The sequence below is a fragment of the Misgurnus anguillicaudatus genome, chromosome 5, assembly GCF_027580225.2.
Source record: "Misgurnus anguillicaudatus chromosome 5, ASM2758022v2, whole genome shotgun sequence".
NCBI classification, from domain to species: domain Eukaryota; kingdom Metazoa; phylum Chordata; class Actinopteri; order Cypriniformes; family Cobitidae; genus Misgurnus; species Misgurnus anguillicaudatus.
Genome location: NC_073341.2, coordinates 27,408,928 through 27,431,135, shown reverse-complemented (window position 1 = coordinate 27,431,135; position 22,208 = coordinate 27,408,928). Strand labels below are relative to the sequence as shown.

General features: G+C 38.0%; 1 protein-coding gene across 5 annotated transcripts in view; it reads right to left on the bottom strand.

Moving 5' to 3' along the window:
- The window catches only part of magixa (MAGI family member, X-linked a), a 55,821-nt gene that overhangs the window by 30,084 nt on the left and 3,529 nt on the right, over window positions 1-22,208 (bottom strand). For 3 of the 5 annotated variants that reach the window (XM_073867884.1, XM_055167649.2, XM_055167647.2), the window contains exons 2-7: window positions 17,543-17,832; window positions 13,671-13,787; window positions 6,780-6,899; window positions 4,849-5,022; window positions 1,986-2,163; window positions 1,329-1,399 (exon numbers count right to left, since the gene is read on the bottom strand). In XM_073867884.1, coding sequence (XP_073723985.1) covers window positions 1,329-1,399; window positions 1,986-2,163; window positions 4,849-5,022; window positions 6,780-6,899; window positions 13,671-13,787; window positions 17,543-17,822 — 940 coding nt within the window. In that variant the 5' untranslated portion in view covers window positions 17,823-17,832. Of the gene's footprint in view, window positions 1-1,328; window positions 1,400-1,985; window positions 2,164-4,848; window positions 5,023-6,779; window positions 6,900-13,670; window positions 13,788-17,542; window positions 17,833-18,589; window positions 18,734-22,208 lie in introns of those variants that run through there. The other 2 variants (XM_055167648.2, XM_073867885.1) reach the window with 2 other exon arrangements.

The following is a 22,208-nucleotide window of genomic DNA, read 5'->3' as shown; positions in this document are numbered from 1 at the left end:
TTCTGACTTATTAACACAGTTATAGAGTGGTTTCCTCATGCTAAACGTAGGCAAAGTGTCAAAAAAGCAGTTGGGCATGTTACGGAGTATTTCTGTGCCGAATGCACCCGATTACGGGTCTAGCTGACGTTTCAGGGGTTTCTATAGGTATTACTTCTTTTTATGGGCACTTCCCCCGAAAATCCCGCCTACCTGTCAATCAGCGGGAGACACTAGAACTTGCAAACATCATATCACGCGACAGCTTTGTTTAATTGCAAAACTCAACAATGGCACGAAAGAAGAAGTGTGTTTTTGTATGTAAGGAGAAGAAAGCCAGCCTTATGAAAACAATTGATATAGTTTATTATCCGGGGTAGCAGCGGAGTTTTGCGTGTGTGTTTGATGCGCAGAATTTTACCAACCGGGTCATGAGTTGCATGCGATAAGTAAGACTTCTGTCTTATGTTGGAAATATGCGCGTGCATATTATATAAATGACACGAACATGTAGTGAATCATAAGGTAAACAGTGTTGTATAGTGTTGCATGACTCATACTCGATCCTCCCGCGGTAGTAACTCCTCCTTCTTCATTTTTTCGTACGTTATCGGAAAGATTCGGTAAAGCTAATCTTTCTTTTATAAATCTGATTAAACTAAAGACTCTTCAGAGATATAAAGGATGTAATACTACCCTATAGGTACTCCAGATTAACATCAGAAATGCAGAAACAGCGTGCGTTACGTGAGCTTTAATGGATCCCATTTACCATAGTATTTGTTTTTTCCTACTATGGAAGTGAATGGGGTCCACGAACGGTTTAGTTACAAACATAAAAAATATCTTCCTTTGTGTTTATCAGAACAAAGAAATGTATACAGGTTTGTAAAATAATGAGAGTTAGTAAATTATGACAGAATTTTCATTTTTGGATGAACGATCACTTTAACATATTGACATTTAACTTTGATAAAATTACAGATTTTAATGTGGCCTCCCACTGCACATTTATGCACACATATTTGCACACATCTTATCATGCATATAATCACACATAATGACTTCTAAATACTGCTTGGCTCATAAACATAAGAAATCAGACACAACCATCTCAAATATATAAGAGTGGGCTTTGAGTGATGGAGAATATTAAAGGAAAGATAAGAGGAGAGAGGGGGGAATAGAGGATAAGGGTTGAAAGGGGTAGGAATCAATGGATAAGATGAAGGTGTAAGAGAAAGACTAAAAGGCTTCAGGAAGGTTTGTCATTAATCTTTGTGTGAGGACTGGAGAGATGGTGTGTGCTCAGGGGGCAAAAGTGAAGGAGGACACACATATACACTTACACTCAGTCTTGCTGAAAATCTCTTTGCCCTGAGTCCGAGGATCCAGCCAGCTTGTGGTCTTTGAGTTATGGCTGAAAAATGAGAGAAATTTATGATTTTTTTAATGAGGTTTCATCATGAACTTTAAGATGAAATATAACATCAGTTTTGAGCATAATCACCATTAAGATGGCTTCATTTTCATAGATAATGACAAAGATGGATGTGTATTTAAATAGGGAATCTTATTTGTGGATAGAATTTAAATGATTCTGGCTTCTATCCAGATTTCTTAATTTTATTAACAATCCCTTATGTGATTTGAATGGATAAATAATGGACTACTACATCCACTACCTTTCACCCTTTATTTTTGTGCATTGATGACAAGCATGCATTAAATGCTCAGACACTTGTTTAAACGGAAATCTAAGATCATTAAAAATTTCAGTTCTAATAGATTCCCAAATTTGAAGGTCAGACGTCGCCATTATGCGTCAAATATCAAACCCGACACACATCGCCTTCACGTCAACTTTGAGTAAAATCTTTGATCACTGGAGGAAGGGAATGACCTTCAGTGTCTATTTTTGTATACTCTTTTACCCGTCTTTGCTCTCTTCCTCCTACCACTTTCCCACAATCTTTCCTTCAATTTCCTTCCTCCTGCTGACTCACTTGATGTAATAGGGTTCTCCCGCGTCACTGAACGCCAGCTCCCAATTTTCAGGCAATGCCCCTCCACGTGCACCATTCTCCATGGCAACCCCTCCATCCCGCCCGCCTCCTGAGTCCCAAGTCTGATTAGGTGAGACAATTGTGGTGGGAGGGGCACTGCTGGCTCCTGCAGACCCCGCTGGGAAGTAGAGAGCAGAGTTCAGTGAATATGACACAAGATGCAGGCATCCCATATACTCTCAGGTTGGCAAAGAGGTCACACCGTTCAAGTTATCTTCCTGTTGTAGGAATAGCATCAATCCCTAACATATGAACTGCAAAATGACGAGCAGTGTATTTTACACCAGTGTCCTTCCTGATTTAATCCATCTCTTCATACCATCATTATAACCCACAGGAAACAGCTATAGAAACCTCAAATCAATATTATACAGAAACGCAGTATAACAGGTCATTGCAACACAGACAGGTATCTCATGCAGCAATGGGGCAGGCATTGCCTGGGGCCTTGCATTTTAAGGGGGCCCCTGTGGGCTGATCTTTTAAACATTAAGCCATTTTTATCTTAATGTAATGCACAGCGATCATCTCGGCAACCCCCTTTTCTGGGGCCCATCTTCCTCGCTACGCTCATTTTGTTGGCACCACCCTTTTCAATCTTGCGCTGTGCTCACGGACTGTATAGTAAAGAACGTGCATGATTTAGGAAGCATAATTTGTTAAAAAAAGATATTGCTAGGGTTAGCAGGCAGCATGCAATAGCAGCTGAAATGCAATAGGTGATGATGCACACAACACCAGCTTCACCGCTTAGCAAGCATTGATCGTGAAGAATTAACTAAGAATGTCAATACTTTGATAGCATTTCTGAATGTTCTTGTTTCTTTTGGAAACTTATCCTGTATTTTAAAAAATCTAATTCTTGTTTCATTATACAGGGAGCGCTTCTATGAAACACTGACTGGTAAATTAGAAAAGGGCAAAATAACCAAACTTTTCGGTATGTGGGAGGATTGTTTAAGCATTGTTTTAGTTCTTCAGTAGCCTACTTAATGTACAGCAAAAATTTTAAGAAAATTGGGAAAATATTAACAATGATTGTGATAGTAATTAGGCCAAGAAAGAAAGGCTTGCAGGCCCTGACGGTCCACCACTGGCTGTTTCTCAATGTCAAGGGTACTTCCTTGGCAGGACTGGTTTTTCCAAGTCACTTCCTTCAGATGCTAGGCGAGGCTCCTCTTTAGAATTTGGAGGACATGTAAATGGAACAGGCTAGCAAGTGCACCTCATTGCGTCATTACGTCAGTACAAAGGTGTGCTTTCAGCGCTGCGCGCATAGGATTGTGGGTGATTTGAGAGCGCGAAGGATACACATATGAATCCTTTCCTGTATATGGGATATTTTTTGAACGAAGGACTCAGTCCTTGGTTGCAATTCCGAGGATCCTCGACATTGGAACAGTACTTTGACGGATGTCGATGACGTAGCATCCTCGAAATTCTGGCTTCCGAGGATCCTTCCTTGACATTGAGAAACAGCCACTGTGTGAAGTCCATTAAATAAAGAGATTCAGCGTAGCACGCAAAGTGCAAGGGGGAAAATGGCATTAACTTTAAACTAAAATAACAATCAAGAAATCAAGTGACATTATAATGCTGCACTTTTTGGAATACGTTATTCTGATTGGTCAATCACAGCATTCAATTGTTTCTCTGTAGTAGCTTATAAAATGTATATCTGACGACCAATTGCATCCATTCTGTAATATACAGTCTCTTTGTACATTATCAAATAACTTTGAATCAATATTTCATTTACATTATTTATTTATTTTTGGTAGTAGTAGTCATTACATAAAAGTAAGATAAAAATCATGATAATGTAAAGTTAGCTGGTCATTACTGTAAAATAAACCAATTCAGAATGATATAATACCCTTTAAAATGGTTATTAAACAAAAATGACTACTAAACATTATAGCTGCCTAAATATAATTTCTCATATATTCAACTGATTTTAGATGGAGGTGAGTATAAATAGCTTTGCGATACATAGCAGATTAGAAATCCTGAGGAAGGTTTTACCAGATGTTCCTTAAAGGATTAGTCAATTTTCTTAAAAAAATCAAGATAATTTACTCACCACCATGTCATCCAAAATGTTGATGTCTCTTTTTTGAGGAAAACATTCCAGGATTTTTCTCATTTTAATGGACTTTAATGGACCCCAACACTTAACAGTTTTAATGCAGTTTAAAATTGCAGTTTCAAAGGACTCTAAATGATCCCAAACAAGGCATAATAAACTATTGTAATTTTTCACAAGAAAAATAAAAAATATGCACTTTTAAACCACAACTTGACCTTTCTATGTCATTACGCAATTAGGTGAGGTCGCGCTGACACTTCACAGGACCGAAGATAGACGAGAAGTTGTGGTTTAAAAGTGCATATTTTTATTTTTCTTGACAAAAATGACAATCGTTTCGCTAGATAAGACCCTTATGCCTCATTTGAGATCATCTAGAGTCCTTTGAAACTGCCATTTTAAACTGCATTAAAACTGTTAAGTGTTGGGGTCTATTACAGTCCATTAAAATGAGAAAAATCCTGTAATGTTTTCCTCAAAAAACATAATTTCTTCTCGACTGAACAAAGAATGACATCAGCATTGTGGACGACATGATGGTGAGTAAATTATGTGGATTTCTTTTTAAGAAAATTTACTAATCCTTTAACATTTCCTTATTACTATACCACGAGCAAGATGCTTGCACTTACAGGTACTCATTTAGGAGAGAAAGAGCCAACAGGTGAGTAGACATGGTCTTCATCTGGTCATTTTTACATTACAAAGTCATACCTGACAGACCGGAGTCTTCCTCACTATTGTCTCCTTCTTCTACAGCCTTCTCCAGGTTGCTGAGGGATTTGCTGCGGGTGCGGAAGTTCCGCAGAAGGTTTCGATGTTCTTGGTACGTAATGGGGGGGCTGTCTGGTCCGATGTGAACCGGCCGAGGTGTGCCATAATAGTTCCCTGTACAGATGGAGTTATTTAAAGGCACAATTCATTCTTCTCTCTGACAAAACCTTTTTCTGAAAATGCAAAACACTGGCTTTTTGGCACAATTTGTTATATGTGATAACAGTAGCAATCTTTGACACGATAATTTGTTTTCAACTTTATGCTATTGTGCACAATTGAGCTGTTTCTTCCTGTTGAACTGGAAAATCTTTATTTTTCTAACAAAACAAATTGATTAAAAATGAATAAAATATTTATTATTTATTTATTTAGTTATTAATATTTTTTTTTGATGTACCTTTACCAAATCAAAGTAAAAATAAATTATATCCTAAAACATTTTGTTTATATTTACGAATACATTTGGAGGCTTTTGTGCCATAAGTTATCTTTTAAACATTTTTGTGTCACCAATTCTGATTTTATGATAATTTTTGCCTCTCTCAGCTGCCGCTGGCCTAGATCATGACATTCATAAATCCTTATAGCTCATCTGAAACTGAAACTGTTCCAGAACTCTCTCAGCAATCAGATCAACAGCATGGCACACTATAATGTTAAAATTTTCTCTAAAAACTATTTTGAATATTTATTATGAAGTGTACAAAATAAGACCACTATGGCTGTGCAATCCTCTCCCAGCCAAGAGAAACTCAGCTTGACTCAGCTATCGCACCATGGCTACATGTTTGGCACTTTTACAGATATTTAACCACAGCAAAACTTTCTCTCTGCTCTGCGGTCTTATTTACAGCTGGAGAAAGAGATGCAATAAAGAGAGAGAATGGGGAGGGGGATGAAGACAGGAAAACTGAAACAGGGATTACTGAGAAAAGCCTCTTTTCTTCTGTACAGACAGACAGGAAAGGAGTGTGGTTGGGGTTCTGATTTGAGGAAATGATGCAAAGATGTCCTTACTGTGCATATAAGGAAAATTTATTTGGCTAAAAACAGAATTTATCACCTATGATGAAGCCAGCGAAAAGGTTTGCAAGCATGAAAAGCAAGCAAGATTTTAGCAAGTAAAAATATAAACTACAGATCTGACTGGTCAGCAGAAAAACTGCTCCGTAGTGACACGCTCGGTCACCGAACCGTAATTTTACACGCACCAATGATCTGCAATCTTCCTGTTTGAGCTCCCAAAAATCCCCTCAAAGTCCACAGGACACCAAGATGGACAGATCATATGAATATTATATTTCCAAAGACACAAAGTAAAATATACAAGTCAGCAAATTTATATTCATAAATCTAAGAGCAGCATCTTTAAAATATGTCAAAGTTTGCATTTTAATTTTGCGTGTATGTGTATGGGAGCCTTAACAAAGCCATCACTCAGGTATCAGTTTGCATACATGCTTGTTTTCTTCCCATTAATGTAAGCTATTTCTGCTAATAATTGTTGGAAGACAGAACTAAGCCAGCACAGCACTTTTCTCTGCAGTCTGGATGATGCTTCTCTTTATCCTGATTGGCCCGAACATTTGGGGCTCTGGCGTGTCGCCCTGACCCTCACCATGTGCTCAAAAGCACACATGTACACATGCATGCATGCATACACAAACGTTGCTAAACAACACCCAAAACAAGGCCTGTTTTACCGTGTTTCTATGAATGCAGTTCACTTGACTGTTTTTGTTGAATAATAGTTTTAACTGTAAACCAATAATGCATTTGATTTAGATTAAGAATACAGAAAGCAATAAACTTACTGATTAGATGTTAAACCACACTGAATGTAAAGGAGTCGGATGAGATACCGATACCTTTGAACTTCCCACTTTCCAGCAGGGCTCCAGACTCCTCCAGGGAGAAGAATTCCTCAATAGACACAAAGTTATAATCCACCCCTGAGATTTCTCCATCCCGTGGCTGCCTGGTTGTACCTGGGTGCAGAGACAATATTTTAATGTACTTTTGAATAAAAAATACTTTTTATGGATTAGTATCTCTTCAGCGGACTATGTAAAAGTATTTTGTGTTATATATATTTATTTATTTAGCAGACGCTTTTATCAACAGCGACTTACAAATGAGGGAGAATTTAATATTTTATCTATGGAGCCAACAATTTGCATGTTCTACAAAGTTATGTAGTGTACAGATGTTCCAGCAAACAATATCTGCCATTTCAGCGTCTAGGTCAGTGGTCTCCAACATGGCCGCGGGTATCAGGTTGCCCAAACGGAGTCTGTGAGATGCCCCCCAAGCACATTCTATTAATAACCTTGATTTTAATGTTTATATATTACATTTCTTTTATATTAGCTTGGCTTCTTTTATGAATGTTGACATTTTAAACAATAATAAAACATATCAACAAGTAAAAAAAAATTAATCAACAAGTAAAACAAAACGTTTTGAGTAGACTATATCAAAAAAGGTGCCCTCCAGGTTGTTTTATCCATTGTGGTAGCCCTTGGTTGGAGACCCGTGGTCTAGGTTATCTATAGATTCTATATAGCCCGGCTACGAGTAACCAACTTCTAGCCAAAAGTTACATGTCTTTTTTGCCTAAATAACTATATAATATTCCATAATTTTTGCAAAGTCAACAGTGCTTACAAGGTGTTTGGTTAAATTTATTTCTTTATTTTATTCCATTTATTTTTGGGCTTTGGTTAGACGTCTATTACATTTTTACTGACACCACAAATTTTGCCTTTCTTTAGCCTAGACGTCTGGGCTGTGTTTGTATGGCTAGTAAACCTCTTGAAATGCAAAATTGCTTGTTTGGTTAGCTAGGGAAACATAAACACCATAAAAATATTTTTTTCAATAAAGCTAAATAGAATTTTTTTTTAAATAAAATAATTAACAAAATTTTACGAGTAACAATGTGTGGTTAACTCAGCAAAGACGGCATTACATGACATTGTTCATAGACAACCAAGCTCTTTAAACCATCAAACTCAGAATTTAAAAATAGAAATGCCAAAAGCTATACCGACGTGGGACCTTTTAAGAGTTCGCCCATTATTTTTTCATAAAGTTGCATCTTCCCTTTGCTAAAAATCTAATGCATCTGAAAAAGCTGCAGATGAGATCACCGTCATACTTCCCGCCTGTCGCTATGATGTGTTCACATAGTGAACCACAAAAAATCAGAGTCACAGCTGTCACACTTGTACACAGGATTCATAGTGAGTTGATTGACCTTGATTAGATAAAGAGGCGGAGTTTAATCTCCCATGGTTTCTTTGATTCAGTTCTAAATTGTAATATTTAATATTAAAGCAACACTATGTAGTTTTTTTACCTTTAAATAATGTCTCTAAAATTATTTCAGTGATAGAACAACTTTTAACTGGACAAATTGTACTGTTGCTGCAACCTGAGCAGCCTCCTAGCTGCTACAAGCACACTCTGAAAGTGGCGGTGGAGGGTAGAGCACACAGCCCCGCCCCTCCCCCTGCCTGCAGAAGAGTGTCTGATACCAGGCACTGTTGCGCTTTTCAACCACATGGGGGAGCTGTAAGTCATTTTTACATGGAAACTACATAGTGTTGCTTTAAAGGGACACTCCACTTATACTCATTATAATATTACTTATACTTAAATATACTCATTTTTCAGCTCCCCTAAAGTTAAACATTTGATTTTTTACCATTTTGGAATCCATTCAGCTGATCTCCGGGTCTGGCTGTACCACTTTTAGCATAACTTAGCATAATCCATTGTATCTGATTAGACCATTAGCATCGCACTAAACATAACCCAAAAAGTTTGGATATTTTTCCTATTTAAAACTTGACTCTTCTGTAGTTAAATTGTGTACTAAGACCCACAAAAAATTAAAAGTTGCAGTTTTCTAGGCAGATATGGCTAGGAACGATACTCTCAATCTGGCGTAATAATCAAGGACTTTGCTGCTGTAACATGGCTGCAGCAGGCGTAGTGATATTACGCACTGCCCAAAAATAGTCCCCTGCCATTGAAAGTGACTAAGGGGACTATTTTCGACTATATCATTGCGCCTCCTGCAGATTCAGATTCAATGGATTCCAAAAAGGTAAAAATTAAATGTTTAACTTTAGGGGAGCTGGAAAATTAGCATATTTTCAAAAAAAGTGGAGTATCCCTTTAATATTTTCTTCAGTGTCTGTTTAAAAACTAAAACAGGAAGTGCTTTTGGACCAGTGTTGTTTAAATCCTACAAAATGGTCTATAATCACACAGTGATGAGATTACACAACTCTCTCCTAGCTTTCCATCTCAAATTCAAGTTAGGATAACTAGATCCTCCTGAGGCAGGTTACCAATGCATTTTGACATAGGACAACCTCAACGTTTCAAAACACATACAGTGTATACACTCAGCGAGTAACTTGCTTGCTTTGATCAACAGACCTTGCCAACCTAACAAATGGCTCTGAAGTCTTCAATAGGAATGGAACATGGTTTTATGAGGTAATGCAGTTATTCAACATAACTCAGGATTGTAATGACTTAAAAGCCTTCAGCCCCCGTAGAGTAAATCATACCATTATTAACAAAACACTGCATTGTCCCCAGATATTATAAAATTTATGACATTGCACAGCATACTGTATACCTTGCCTTTATTCTAATGACAGTACATGGAAAATGTTATGTTATTCCTTCTAATATACAATTTCAAATAAGGCCCAGGATGTGTATTAAGAAAAAATGTGTTAATCTCAAATTCCCCATGCACTGCAATTGCATATGTTGTCCATTAGTGTTTTAAACCTGGTTTCAATGCAGCTATCCATCTTTCTACTGACATCTGTGCTTTTTTGTCCTTAGAGAGGAAAACATAAGAGCATCTTTTCTACAGTTCTCAATCTCCTAATTGCCTATAATCAGTTCAGAGATGTGACAGCAAGATTTAGTGTCGAAATAATGAAGTGCTTACATTACGAAATACAGTTAGTTTGAAATAAAACATGATTGGGTGTACGGGCATAAGTGTACATTCACAAGCATGTACTGTATAAACGGGTGTGCGTTCAGGTGCTTACATGTACGTGTGTTTGTGTGTATGCGTGCACGCTCAGGAGTGCAAAAAGGCACAGCAGGGAATCTTAGACTGGAGACAAAGACAAATGTGCAGCTTCTGGAATCAAGAGCAGCAAAAAAAGCAAATTGTGAATCATGCAGAACTGATTTAATGCATCAGCTGTAATGGCAAAGAGAGCCTGATGTTTTAAAGGAGCCGGCGGGTGCTACGGTATACGTTAATAAATGCACGCAATCATTTCTGAAAATAGTTGCCGTTTGTTGCTAAGGCAAAATATGAAGCGGTGCCGTTCACAATGAGCGCACTGCTGTGACATTTGATGACAGTTGCCATGGCTACGGTTAAAGTGCATTACATTGCCTCAAAGTGACAAAACCTTTGGCTCTGCATGACGTTCGTGACGTGGAAATACACTGAACGTGTTTACAGTCTCTGAAAGCATTACAGCATGAGTTGACTGCATGCACGTTTTTGCTGGCTGAAGCATTTCAGTATCTCATTTCTGTTTTTTGTCATTCTTATTGTCTTTGTGTTTTGACTGACTGCAGTTGTTTTCCTGAAAGGCCTTTACATTTTTTTCATGTTAAGAACTCTCTGGTGGAGAGAGAGAGAGATGGAGCAGACCCATGTGACATATTGTATAAAAGCGAGTGCTGCATTTTAGGTCTAGCCTAATATCATATAAATGCATTTACATATTTTAATTTAAATATAGAAAAGCATTACATTAAAAAAATTAATGATGTACAGAGTCATGCACATTACATTTTCATTTGACAATAAAACATCTCTCTTGAATAATGAGCATTTCTCTTGAGGTAATGATCTCTTGTGTTATGATCATTGGCTTATGTTCCTCTGGCTTAACTGGTACAGCATTGCATTAGCAACGTAAAGGTCATGGACTCAATATGTAAGGGTTTGGTAATGTACAGATGAGCGTGAACGCAGTTTAAATCACTCTGAATAAAAGCATAAATATAAATGTTCAGTTTTAGTGAATTTAAAAAACACATTATTTTCCACATACTAGGGTTGTGCTGATAGGCTATCATGACGATACTTGGCGATAGGTATTATTATAATCATCATAGTTTCACATTAACATGCGCATTGTGTGCTTTGCCTCGCATGAGAGGGTTTGTGGGTTTCACTTTGAGCGATAAGAGCTTGTAATGTGCACGGATTCCATCTCGCACACACCTGGACTTGTAATGCACGCGTCTTGAGCCCTTTTCACACAAACATTACGTAAAATACATGGGAAATGCTCCCGGGATTTGTCTGGGATCGTTTGATTTTTGGTTCATTCACACTGCAAATGATTTGCAGGAATTTGTGTGTGCGTTCACACAGATACCGTAAATATTTAAGGGACGTGTATGCGTTCGCACAGAAACTTGTCTGCCAATTTTACGGGTATTTTCTGGGACCAAAGTGCTGTGTGAATGACGTTTTAGACCTAAACGTGCACGGCATGGACTCCTTCTAGTACCTGAACTTGTAATGCGCATGACTCAGACTCTTCCTCGCACATGAGCTTGTAATACGCATGGCTCTGCCATTTCCTTGCATTAGAGAGGTTGTTAGGTGCACAGGGGTTTCCCTGGCATGCAGAAATTTTTAGAGTGCCTATGGGCACTCGGATTAATGCAATCAGTTTTAAGAAAGGTTGGAGTCGTTACAGTGTTGCCCTTAGAGTAAATCAGATTTTTTTCTCCACCAATCAAGTGTCAAAAATTAATAAAAAAATGTAAAAATAAATAAACGAGTAAACTATTGCCCTGATCCTATCTTGTATCCCTATCGTGTTTCAGCGATTTCACAGGCTGACAACAGGACGATCTCACAATGGGGCAAATCGCCCAACACTACCACATACCGTACATTATCTATGCCCTGTTTTCCTGAAATGTGTTGATTTGGTACAAAGCTTATTGTTTTGAAAAGCGCAGTGTTCTCGGATTGGCCAGCTAGCCAGAATGTTGTGATTGGCCTCTGTCGTTACCCAGAAATGTGATGCTCCTTACCATGTTTGGAAGATTAGCTCCCAATGCAATACTAACAGGAGTTAATATTGTCTTTACTACCTTATCAATAAGTGCGTTTACATGCACAGAATAAGTGGATAACTATCAAAAATCTGCTTATTATAGAAACTGTTTTCATGTGTTTACATGCAAATAAGTAAACCGGCTTTGCAGAAAACTGCGTTTACACGGGATTTGGAGATTTGTCAGGTTTCTTGCAGGTAGTGACGTCACCGCCTATAGTACATATAGACGATTTCAGTAGTAACAACATAAAAAAGCGGCTGTCGTGGTCCGCACATAACTTCCGGTAAACTCCACTAAGAATAAATAACAACAAAGTTCTTTAAACGTAGTTTATTTATATAACAAGCAAAAAAAACAACAGATAGATTACCTAGGAAACCAAAACATTTGTTATTTTTGACGAGGCATTTGTTCAAGAGATCAGTTTAGCAACTAGTCAGACCATTAAAAAAACGAAACCAGAAGTAAAGTTCGGATCGAGAAGTGTATCGCGTCAGCACACGTGCGTCCGATGAAAACGTCCGTCTATAGTTGTTCAAAAAGCCGTTGGGAAATCTGTCTTAAGCTATACTGTTGTATCTCTCCTCATATCAAGCGGAGACTTTTATGCATTACTTTGCGCAGTTTTTTTCATGTGCGCATGTCTCCGCGTGTGAAAGATAAATGTCACAAGCGGAGACATGCGCACATAAACAAAACTGCGAGAAAACCGGTTTAAGATCCCGTTATTTCTGTGTTTTTTAAGCTTTGATTGTGTTAACAGTGCGCAATATAACATGTGTTCATGTTTCACATGTAAAAAAAGTGGTATTTTTCACACAATTTACTTATCTGTGTACCGCTGTTTTCACTGTCCTAAAAACGGGCTGATGTCTTCCTTGTTCTATGAAGTCCCTCCTTCAGAAATACGTAACAAGTTCTGATTGTGTAGCTTGTTTAGTGTTTTGTGATTCGATAGCAGCTAAGCTTGCGACTGACGTATTCATGTGGGTGGAGCTTTGTCAAAAAACTGTTTTACTGACGTCATTAAAGCAGGGCTGTAGTCCAAACCGGCCGTTCGCTGTAGGCTTTGAAAGGGGAATTCTGTTAAAGAAAATATATCGCCTGGCAGTGAACTTTGAGCTTTATCATTTTACAGGTATTATTTATGCAACATTACACACTAACTAGGGTAAAACAAATGGGATCAGAAAGAATGTGACCTTTAAGGTGTTTACATACCATGTGAAATCGGGGTAATGAACTAACTGTGCCGATCGTTTTTATGCTCTCGCTGTTTATGGGCTCTCCCCGATAAAAGAAAACCGTTTTACGCGTTTAAATGACCCGACACCTTATCAGTTAAACTGTTGCCTACAATCCTTTTGTTCGTTGTAGTCCAAGAAAAGAGATCTAAGTTGGAAATTATAACTTGCGTCATCATTTACTTTGAGATTTGTACCTTTTGCATATCGTTAACATGTACTAACCCACACTTACACACCAAAGGAAATGTAAAATCGTGAATCAAATAACAGGTGCTCTTTAAACACATAGTTTTGAAGTCGAACAGTATTTGCCTTGCACAGCATATGCATGTATGTGTGTGTGTGTGTGCGTGTGTGTGTGTCACTTACAGGGTACGGCCCGCAGGTAGAGGTTTTCTCGTATGACCTGTTGGAGTTGGCTGTCCATGGATCCAGGTGTAAAACACTTGCTTAGGTAAAGTCTCAAATCTTTACAAAGAGTTGAACCTATAAACGACACACAGAAATACATAAATGCAGATAAATATACACATGCACACATTTGCTATACTGGATAATAACGTATAAAATGAAGAACCCTCTTCTTATATCTGCATTGCTGACAAATTTACAAATAGACCACTGCTGTCGCCATGGAAATATGAGAAAAGTTGACTTGCCAAAGTAAGACCTTAAATAAAATGCACCTTAAATATGCATATTCATGTTAAACAAATGCAAACATCCCCAATTTCATACACCGTAGGTAACCACAGTAACATCTTAGACCTCCCACTCGCTTTCTCAGCTCCAAACACATTGAGACTGCAGAAGTCTCTGAGGTCAGTGTGCTACTGTCACAAACAAGCACTGCAGAGCACCTAACCAGGACCTGTTCTCCCTGCTCTTTGTATCGGTATTGATTTGTGCACTTAATATAAGCCGGTGGTCCTTTCTCTGCGCACAATAACACGTGATAAACCCCCATAAGAAACTTGAGGACACATCGGAAAGGTAGGGCGAAGCATTTCTTTCTGATCTATTAATTTTTTTAAGTGTGTTATGACCTTAGATGACAGCCGGCTTGCAGGATATTGATGGTCTTTATAGCCTGTGTATGGGGATTGCCCGCCCTGTTACAATACGATGCCCAGCTCCACCTCCCCACAAAGGCAGCGATCAATCCGTCAGGCCAGGTTTCCGGTGAGGTTAAGTGATAGAGTACTGGATATCACATTCACTTAACATCCAACACCATACTGGAGAAATATGGAGACCTAAAAATAACCTACAGTATAGTGGGTCCTTTTAACACGTTATTATTAATAACAAACACAGTGTAATTCATAGAGTGGGATACTGTATGTGTCCTAACCATATAACAATATAATATCATTATTACAGTTGTGCTATAATATACATCCATGGTTAATTTTCATAAGGGATAACACGTAATAAGATAAATAATAGCCTTTTACGAAACAGACCACCAATGAATGCACTTGTAAAAGCATATTATATGTCTATAATAAAATTGCTGATCAAACAAAAATTTATTAAGGTACTACTACCTTTAACCAGAGGCAAAAATCATGAGTAAATGTGTGGCTACTATGTTTGCACAATAAATGCTACAGTTAAACTATCATTACTGTGTTAAAACCATGGTTCATTTTTGTAAGGGATAGATTCACCGATTGGAAACTTGCAATTGCAATAATTGTGACATGACACAAATGCAACATAAACATCCAACATGGATGGGGCAAGACTTATGATTATGGAAACTCAGAAACAATGGACATTTCTTGACAAAATGCAGAAGTGTCAAAAGCAGGAGAGAAGTAATGCAGAGTAAGCATCCGTTGGAATGAAAAATAAAAATCATGCCACCATGTTTTCAGGAAGTTTGGGGAATACCTGCAAGGATTGTAAGGCATTGGGGGACGCAAATGATGCTTGATGCATGCTTCAAAATAGGATGTAAGAAGAAAGCTGGCCTAATGCTGCGTTTACACCAGCCGCGGTAGAGGCGTCAAGCGCGAGTGATTTCAATGTTAAGTCAATGTGAAGACGCGTTGACACGCGTCTGGAGGTCTCGCGGCACAAATGAGGCAGTTAGCACGGCGCGGTAGACGCGATTCCATCTCATGCGCGAGTTGAAAGATTTGAACTTTGGCAGAAAAACACGCCGCGTTAACCAATCAGGACCAAGTATCTTGTATGCATTACGAGTGTAAAAACGTGCACAAACAAAGAACTCATCCGCAAGTGGTTATGGCTGCGTCACATATCATTTGGCTCTAAATCAAGCGAATAAACTATTGTTTTCGAAAATGTGATTGACTTTATGGGGCACTTCTGTATGACATCAAGTACTGCAAGACCGATCTGTTAACTATGCTACTAAAATTTGTTGCATCATGTCTGATAGGAAACTAAGTAAACCTATCAATACTCTACGATTATTATAAAAGGTACGGATGATTATGAAGATGCATTTTTTTGGTTAAAGTGGCCTTTATTAACCCCCTGGAGCCATGTGGATTACTTCTGTGAAGGATGGATATATTTTTGGGGTGGTTCAAACCAGAAGCACCATTTACTTCTATTATAAAGCTTGGAACATCCGAGACCTTTTTTAGTAGGTGTGTCATGATTCTCCAAATCCTCTATTTGATTACATTTTTGATTCTAAGGTTCAATTCGACACTTGATTTTTACATTTTTTTTAAAGAACAGGTTGCTATGCCATTTTTAGAATAGACTTTTATGAAATATAATATCTGACCTTGAACCCCGAGATGCCCTGGCATGTTAGTCGTGCTGCCAGTGGAAAAATATGGTACACGCACATACCCGATAACACAAAACTTCTTGTCAGATGAACATCTGTCAGTACTTTGCACCTTAAAAATGCGCTTTTATTACCGTCAGATGAGATTGTGAGACTTTACCTTAATAAGTCATGTTTAAATGCTGTTTTCATAACTCTTAAGCAACTGAAATTAGTTGTTTTGAAACTTAAACAGATCTCAGTTCAGAGAAACGACCGGTCCTTTCTGCTGTGCACGCGTGCGTTCTCTGTTCTGATTGAGTTCAGCTGAAGGAGGGAGGCGCTTGCTGTTTTTTGTTTACCATGTAAAGAGTAGCTCTCGTGGTGTCACCTGCATCTGCCATGCTATCTTTTGACAGGCACTCAACACGTGTTTTCTTTCCTGCTTGGCAAGCCGACCAGACGTGACATGGGGGTGTGGCAGCATCGACGATTCCATTTTTTAATTAAAAGTTCGAGGTTGTGACTTAATTTCGATCGATTTCGATTTAAAATCGAAATTGTGACACCCTTATTTTTTTGTATAACTCAGATTTTGTTAGTCTAAAAACAATCATATAAATTGAGGATAGCTTGAACTATCCCTTTAACCTCATCTTAAATCTTTCAATGATATTAGGATTTGTTGTGAAATGTACTTAAAGGCGTGCATGATTTCTGAAAAACGCTTTGGAAAAGGGAGTCGGGCTGCCTACCAAAACACACTTGCAGCCAATCAGCAGTAAGGTGCGTGTCTACTAAATGACATCGTTGCCTGGGTTGCGTATATGTGAGGCGGGTCTATCAAAAGAAAGTCCAGATTCTATTGGGGTAGGGGCGTGTTTGTTTAGGTGATTTCAAATGTCAACATTGGCTTTCAGAGATCATGGACCCCGCCTTTATTAAAGCTTTTAGAATTCACATTTAGTTTACCAAAGATGCTGCATTTCATAAAGGAAATATGATAATTTGGCATTTACTTGTTAGTCCAAGACACTGCGCAGAAAGAGTGAAAATGCCTTCATTAAGCATTAACATACGGTGTCAAGAAAAGTGATTCTTTACACTAAATCGTACAGAAGCTAGACATGAAAAAAAGTAAATTAAATCCCCATGCAACATCATAAACTGACATGCTTAGGCAGGTTAGATTAGGATAATAAATTCCTCAGGGACAACGACAGGTAGCAGAGAGATGTCAACAATATAATTTGGGCTGTATATTGTCAGTGACAGCATGTAAAGATCTTATATAACCCAGGTAATATAGTTAATAATTGCAGTCAGATCTATCATAACGTGAAGCAATAAGAAAATCTTGGTTTGTAACTCTCCAAACCACCACTTTATACAGACACAGCAGTACCATTCAACCGTTATTTGATCTGGAGTTATCCAGCATCCAAACCATCCAGTTCCCTCTATATATAATAATAATTATAAGTACCTGGTGAGACTGTTTTGATCCGAATGGGATGTGGACATGAATTCAGAACCCCTCTGACATCTCCTAAGGTTAATCCAAGGACAGGTGTACCCCCAATCTCAAGAATGATGTCACCAACTGTGGCTCCACCTCCAGGTGCTGCTGTAACAAATGGGAACTCTCCATAATCTGCACCGCCCCCAATGGCCACACCCAGCTCTCCCGAGGCTCCGCCCAGTGGGACGAAGCTCTCCTGGACTTTTGAGCGCCAGTGCAGCTTCTTGACAGTGGCCTTAGACATGTTGACAGCGCTGAAAGAAAGAAGTGATACAAGGAGAGATTAAGACAAAGAAAGAGGTAAAACATTAAAAAACAAGTACATCAGTATATTGCAAATATATAAAATTGTTTAAAATATATGAATCATTTTGTCCCATTTAGAAATGACATCTTCCACCCTGATACATTAGTAAATCAACAAAAACAAAATGATAGTGAGTCACAAATCGTGCATGTATCATAATGCGTATTTAATGGTTATTCTGACAGCCATAAGTAATGTAGACAATGTGTTTGTAAAGCGAACGAGATAAATCTGAGCCAATACATTAATCAAACATCTGCGTGCATTTTTAACGTATACAGTATTTCAGAATAGACTTGAGTTGAAGACATGGTCCACTTTGACAGCGATAACAAGGCTGAAACATGGCACAAAGTCAAATAAATATATAAGTCAGCAATCTAAATTAAAATATAAGTCCCATAACTCTTCTAATAGGCAAAATGAGATACCAACGCCTTTACAAACACATTTTCGTAAGTCCCAGTAGTATTGCACAAGCTAAACACAAGATACGAGTCTCTAAATTGAAACAAAACAAGCAAACAGATGGTCAAAACGCAGTGGGGGGCGGTTCCATCCACAAACACAATTTACATGAGCTCATTAAAAATGCACAGATCTATTTCAGGTGTCAAGGACTCTGCTACGAATAAATGTACACAACAGTACGATCTTTTTGAGTTTGTGTTGGAAATGTAGAAATATAAATAAATGATCAGTACCTGTCAGGTTTGGCTGCAGAAGGCCAGTGTGTGTATGTGTGTGTCCCTGTTCCCAGAGTCTATAAAGATTTTCTCAAAAAAGCGACCATGCAAAACAGGAAAATGACATAATAACTGTCTCATCAACACACACCTACATATTTCATTACAACCCTGCAGTGCAAAGATCAAATGTGTCTGATAAACATCAGCAGGGGTGTGAGAATGTTTAACTGGACAACACTAACAGAGTCACATAGTTACAATAGCTACACTATTGCAGTAAAGTCCGTGAGGAGGGAAGAGGAAAGATAGAGGCTTTGCATTCCGGCGCTGCGGGGCTTTTCCATTACCACACAGAGACAGAGTGAAAGTTATAACTTCGGGTTGGACTCGGCCTTTGGACAAATAGTGCAGCGAGTCACTTTTCAAACTAAAAGCAAACAGGGGCGTGAGCATTTCCAAGTGTCAAAGTCCATGCAACCTGCCGCAGTGTGTTCACACCTCACTTGAGTGCGCGCACACACATACACACAAACAGTAGAGATCATGAATGCTATATACAGTACAGTGAGTGTCTAACTGTATACTTGACCAATAAGGAAACAAAACTGTGCAGGTGAAACAGGATTCAGCATTTAGTAGAAACAAATAAATATAAAACTTTAGCTATTGTCTAGCACTTCTGTTCTGGAATCTCAACAGGATGATGTTTCATGGTAGTACACAAGACTACTGACAGTACACACACTACACTGTTACACTCGAAGACAGCTTAAGCACTGTACCTTGATGTTTCTTTTGTTATCTATAGGTGATTCTCACGAAATTAGACTTATGAGGTGTCATTAAACATTTTGATAAAAAAAGTAAATGCAAAGAGTATCAAAATAAGAAGCATACAGTTACAAACATCTCTTCATGTACTATTTTGCACATGATTTCAAATGACATCATAAAAACCAATTTTCTTGTTTTTTCCACATTTAAGAGGAAAATTTTCATTACCGCAATGTGTCCATGACTGGATTTGGGTTCTTTGACATGGAAATATTTATAATTAAAAAATCAAAAAAATATAAAGCTTCAGTGGATGTTATACTATAAACATTTACAGTAAAGAAACATGTGGTATTTGGTGATCATTGGTAAATGTGGAGATAATAATAATAAGGAATATAAATGTGTTCAAGAAAATTTTTCTCATCCTCCGCAACAATTTTCAATCATTGTTTAAGCCCTCAAGGAACTAACATTTAAAAAAAATGTTGGAAGGGACATTATTGACTGTGGCACTCAAGATGGCTACCAGGTAAGCAGTCCTCATTTTTTATCTCCAGATAAAAGTTAAAATTTGTTTGTCATAGTACCTAGACAACTTTTTAGTTCTCATTACCGAAACATGAGTTTGTAAATGCGTATATTTAATGTAATTTTTACTAATGATAATCTAAAAACTGTAAAAAATTCTATAATAAATATTTTTTAAATCCTCTTAAAATAATGGTTATAGTAAGTTCAGACCTAAATCTTATATGTACAAAAAAAATGTCTTCAAGGGCTTTTTAAAAAATCTGATGCTGGACACCTTCTAAGTCTGGATTTCGTGAGAATCACCCATATACAGTGCTCAACCGACCGACCTTTATAGAAACCTTGTCCCACCCTCTCTATGATTAAATCCTGCTTGCATACTTCACATTACATATGCATGCTGATTAAGTTTTGGAAAGATGCCCAAAACTGCCACCCCATCATACTGATGAACAAAGAACTCATAACACCAAACAAAGAATTGTTTGTTTTCATGCTGTTCAAGAGCATTTAAGACCTGCAAAGCAGTAAATGAAAGGGTCGCATTTCAAAGTCATTCAAACTGTTGTCAAGTGCACTATTGAAAACCGTACCAATAATTTTAGTATGCAGAGTCAAACTAATCGTTTTAAAGGGATTATTTCAGTTCTACAAATTCTCAAAATAAGAAGTTTTACCCCTGCTCAGATACATTCATATACAGAGCCAGGTTTTTTTTCTGACGGCTATTCTTGTTAACTCGAAGGGACTGTGTGCCACCAGAGATGAAGTGCAGAGAGAAGATAAATCCTTCTGGACCTTCAGGTAAGTTGATGAACTGACTCAAATCGGGAACAGCTTTAATTGAATACTAAAGTTCCAGATGTCACTGGGCCAAGGAGAGAGAGGCAGATCAGATTTGGTCTAGTAAGAGGGATATATGGGCCCTTGGGGCCCAACTGCAATGGCGGCTCCTATTTGTTAAAGTACTGAGAGATCTAAATCTTAACATCAATTACTGTTCATTACTGTTTGAATGTTATCTAGTACTGTAAAAAATGACAGTATTAATCTTGTTTTTGTATTTAGAGAAACATAACTGTCAGATGACGTTACATCTCAGATCAGAGCCCAATAAGATGTAATCACTTGCAGACATGTGTAATATCTCTCTGCGCCATCACTGCGGATCGCTACTGTGAAAAGAAGCTCAGGTATATCAGTCTGTCATTATGTGCTGAACCATTAAAGCGTTCAGGGCACTGAAGGGCCATGGGGTTTGGTTTTTTCTTCACATCAGCAGTCAAGGTTCCTCTTCCCTGAATAAAAACAAACATTTTAATACTGTTTTATTAAATTTCTAATCTGAAATTTGGGAGTCTATTCAGTCAAGGACTTAGTAGATGCTAGTTTAGCAGTACAGTGAGTGTAAGTTTAGGACTGAATTCAAAGAGGCACCTGACAATTGTCACCTTGTTAAAAGCATATATAGTAAAATTTTTGTTTTCATATCACACACAGATCTTTTCGCTGTGAACCTGCATGTTGGTTAGGCGAATTGGCCACTATAAATTCCAGAGATGAAACTTTATGGTACATGCACACATGCTCATACATATGGATATGCACGATGCACACCTGCGCAGGTTAATTTGCATAAGGACACTATTTGGCTGGTGATTTAGGTCTGTAACCTTCATGCTAGCAGCCTTTACAAACAAATGTAAACGGAAAGTGTGAGATGAAACTGTATACCCTTGAAAAAGAAACAAAAAGTGAGTAACAGTTCTGCAGTAATAGCGTTCTGAAAGGTGTCATGGTCAGTGATTGTGTATGATAACATTTTGCATGCCGGTAAATCTTTGGAGTGAGTAAGAGAGCGTAAGTGTGATGACTAAAGTGTACTGGTGCAGTCAGTAATGCTGACTATGGGGACCTGGTTAAAAATGACCCTCCTGTAACATTGGACTGTTTACTGTATGGCACACACTTGCTACCTAATTATCATACACCAAAATTCATATAAATGTACCATTTCTTTGTATGAATGAAACACGACCTCACAAACCTAATGGATCATTCTGGTGGTGTATGAGTGTGTGGAGGGTTATGATGTGCCATTTAAAGGGAGTGAGGCTTCATGCCACTAACCAATGACTGCAATGGTCATTATTTACCAGCAGAGTGGACTATGAATCCCACACTTCATCTCATACTGTATCACTGCAAAATCGCCAATTAAAACTGCTCTAAACTCGTTTGACATATTTATATTTACTCGCCATTACGCACGACACAGTTTTATGCATTTTAAAAAGACAACACATCCAAATTCTTTAAAACTGAC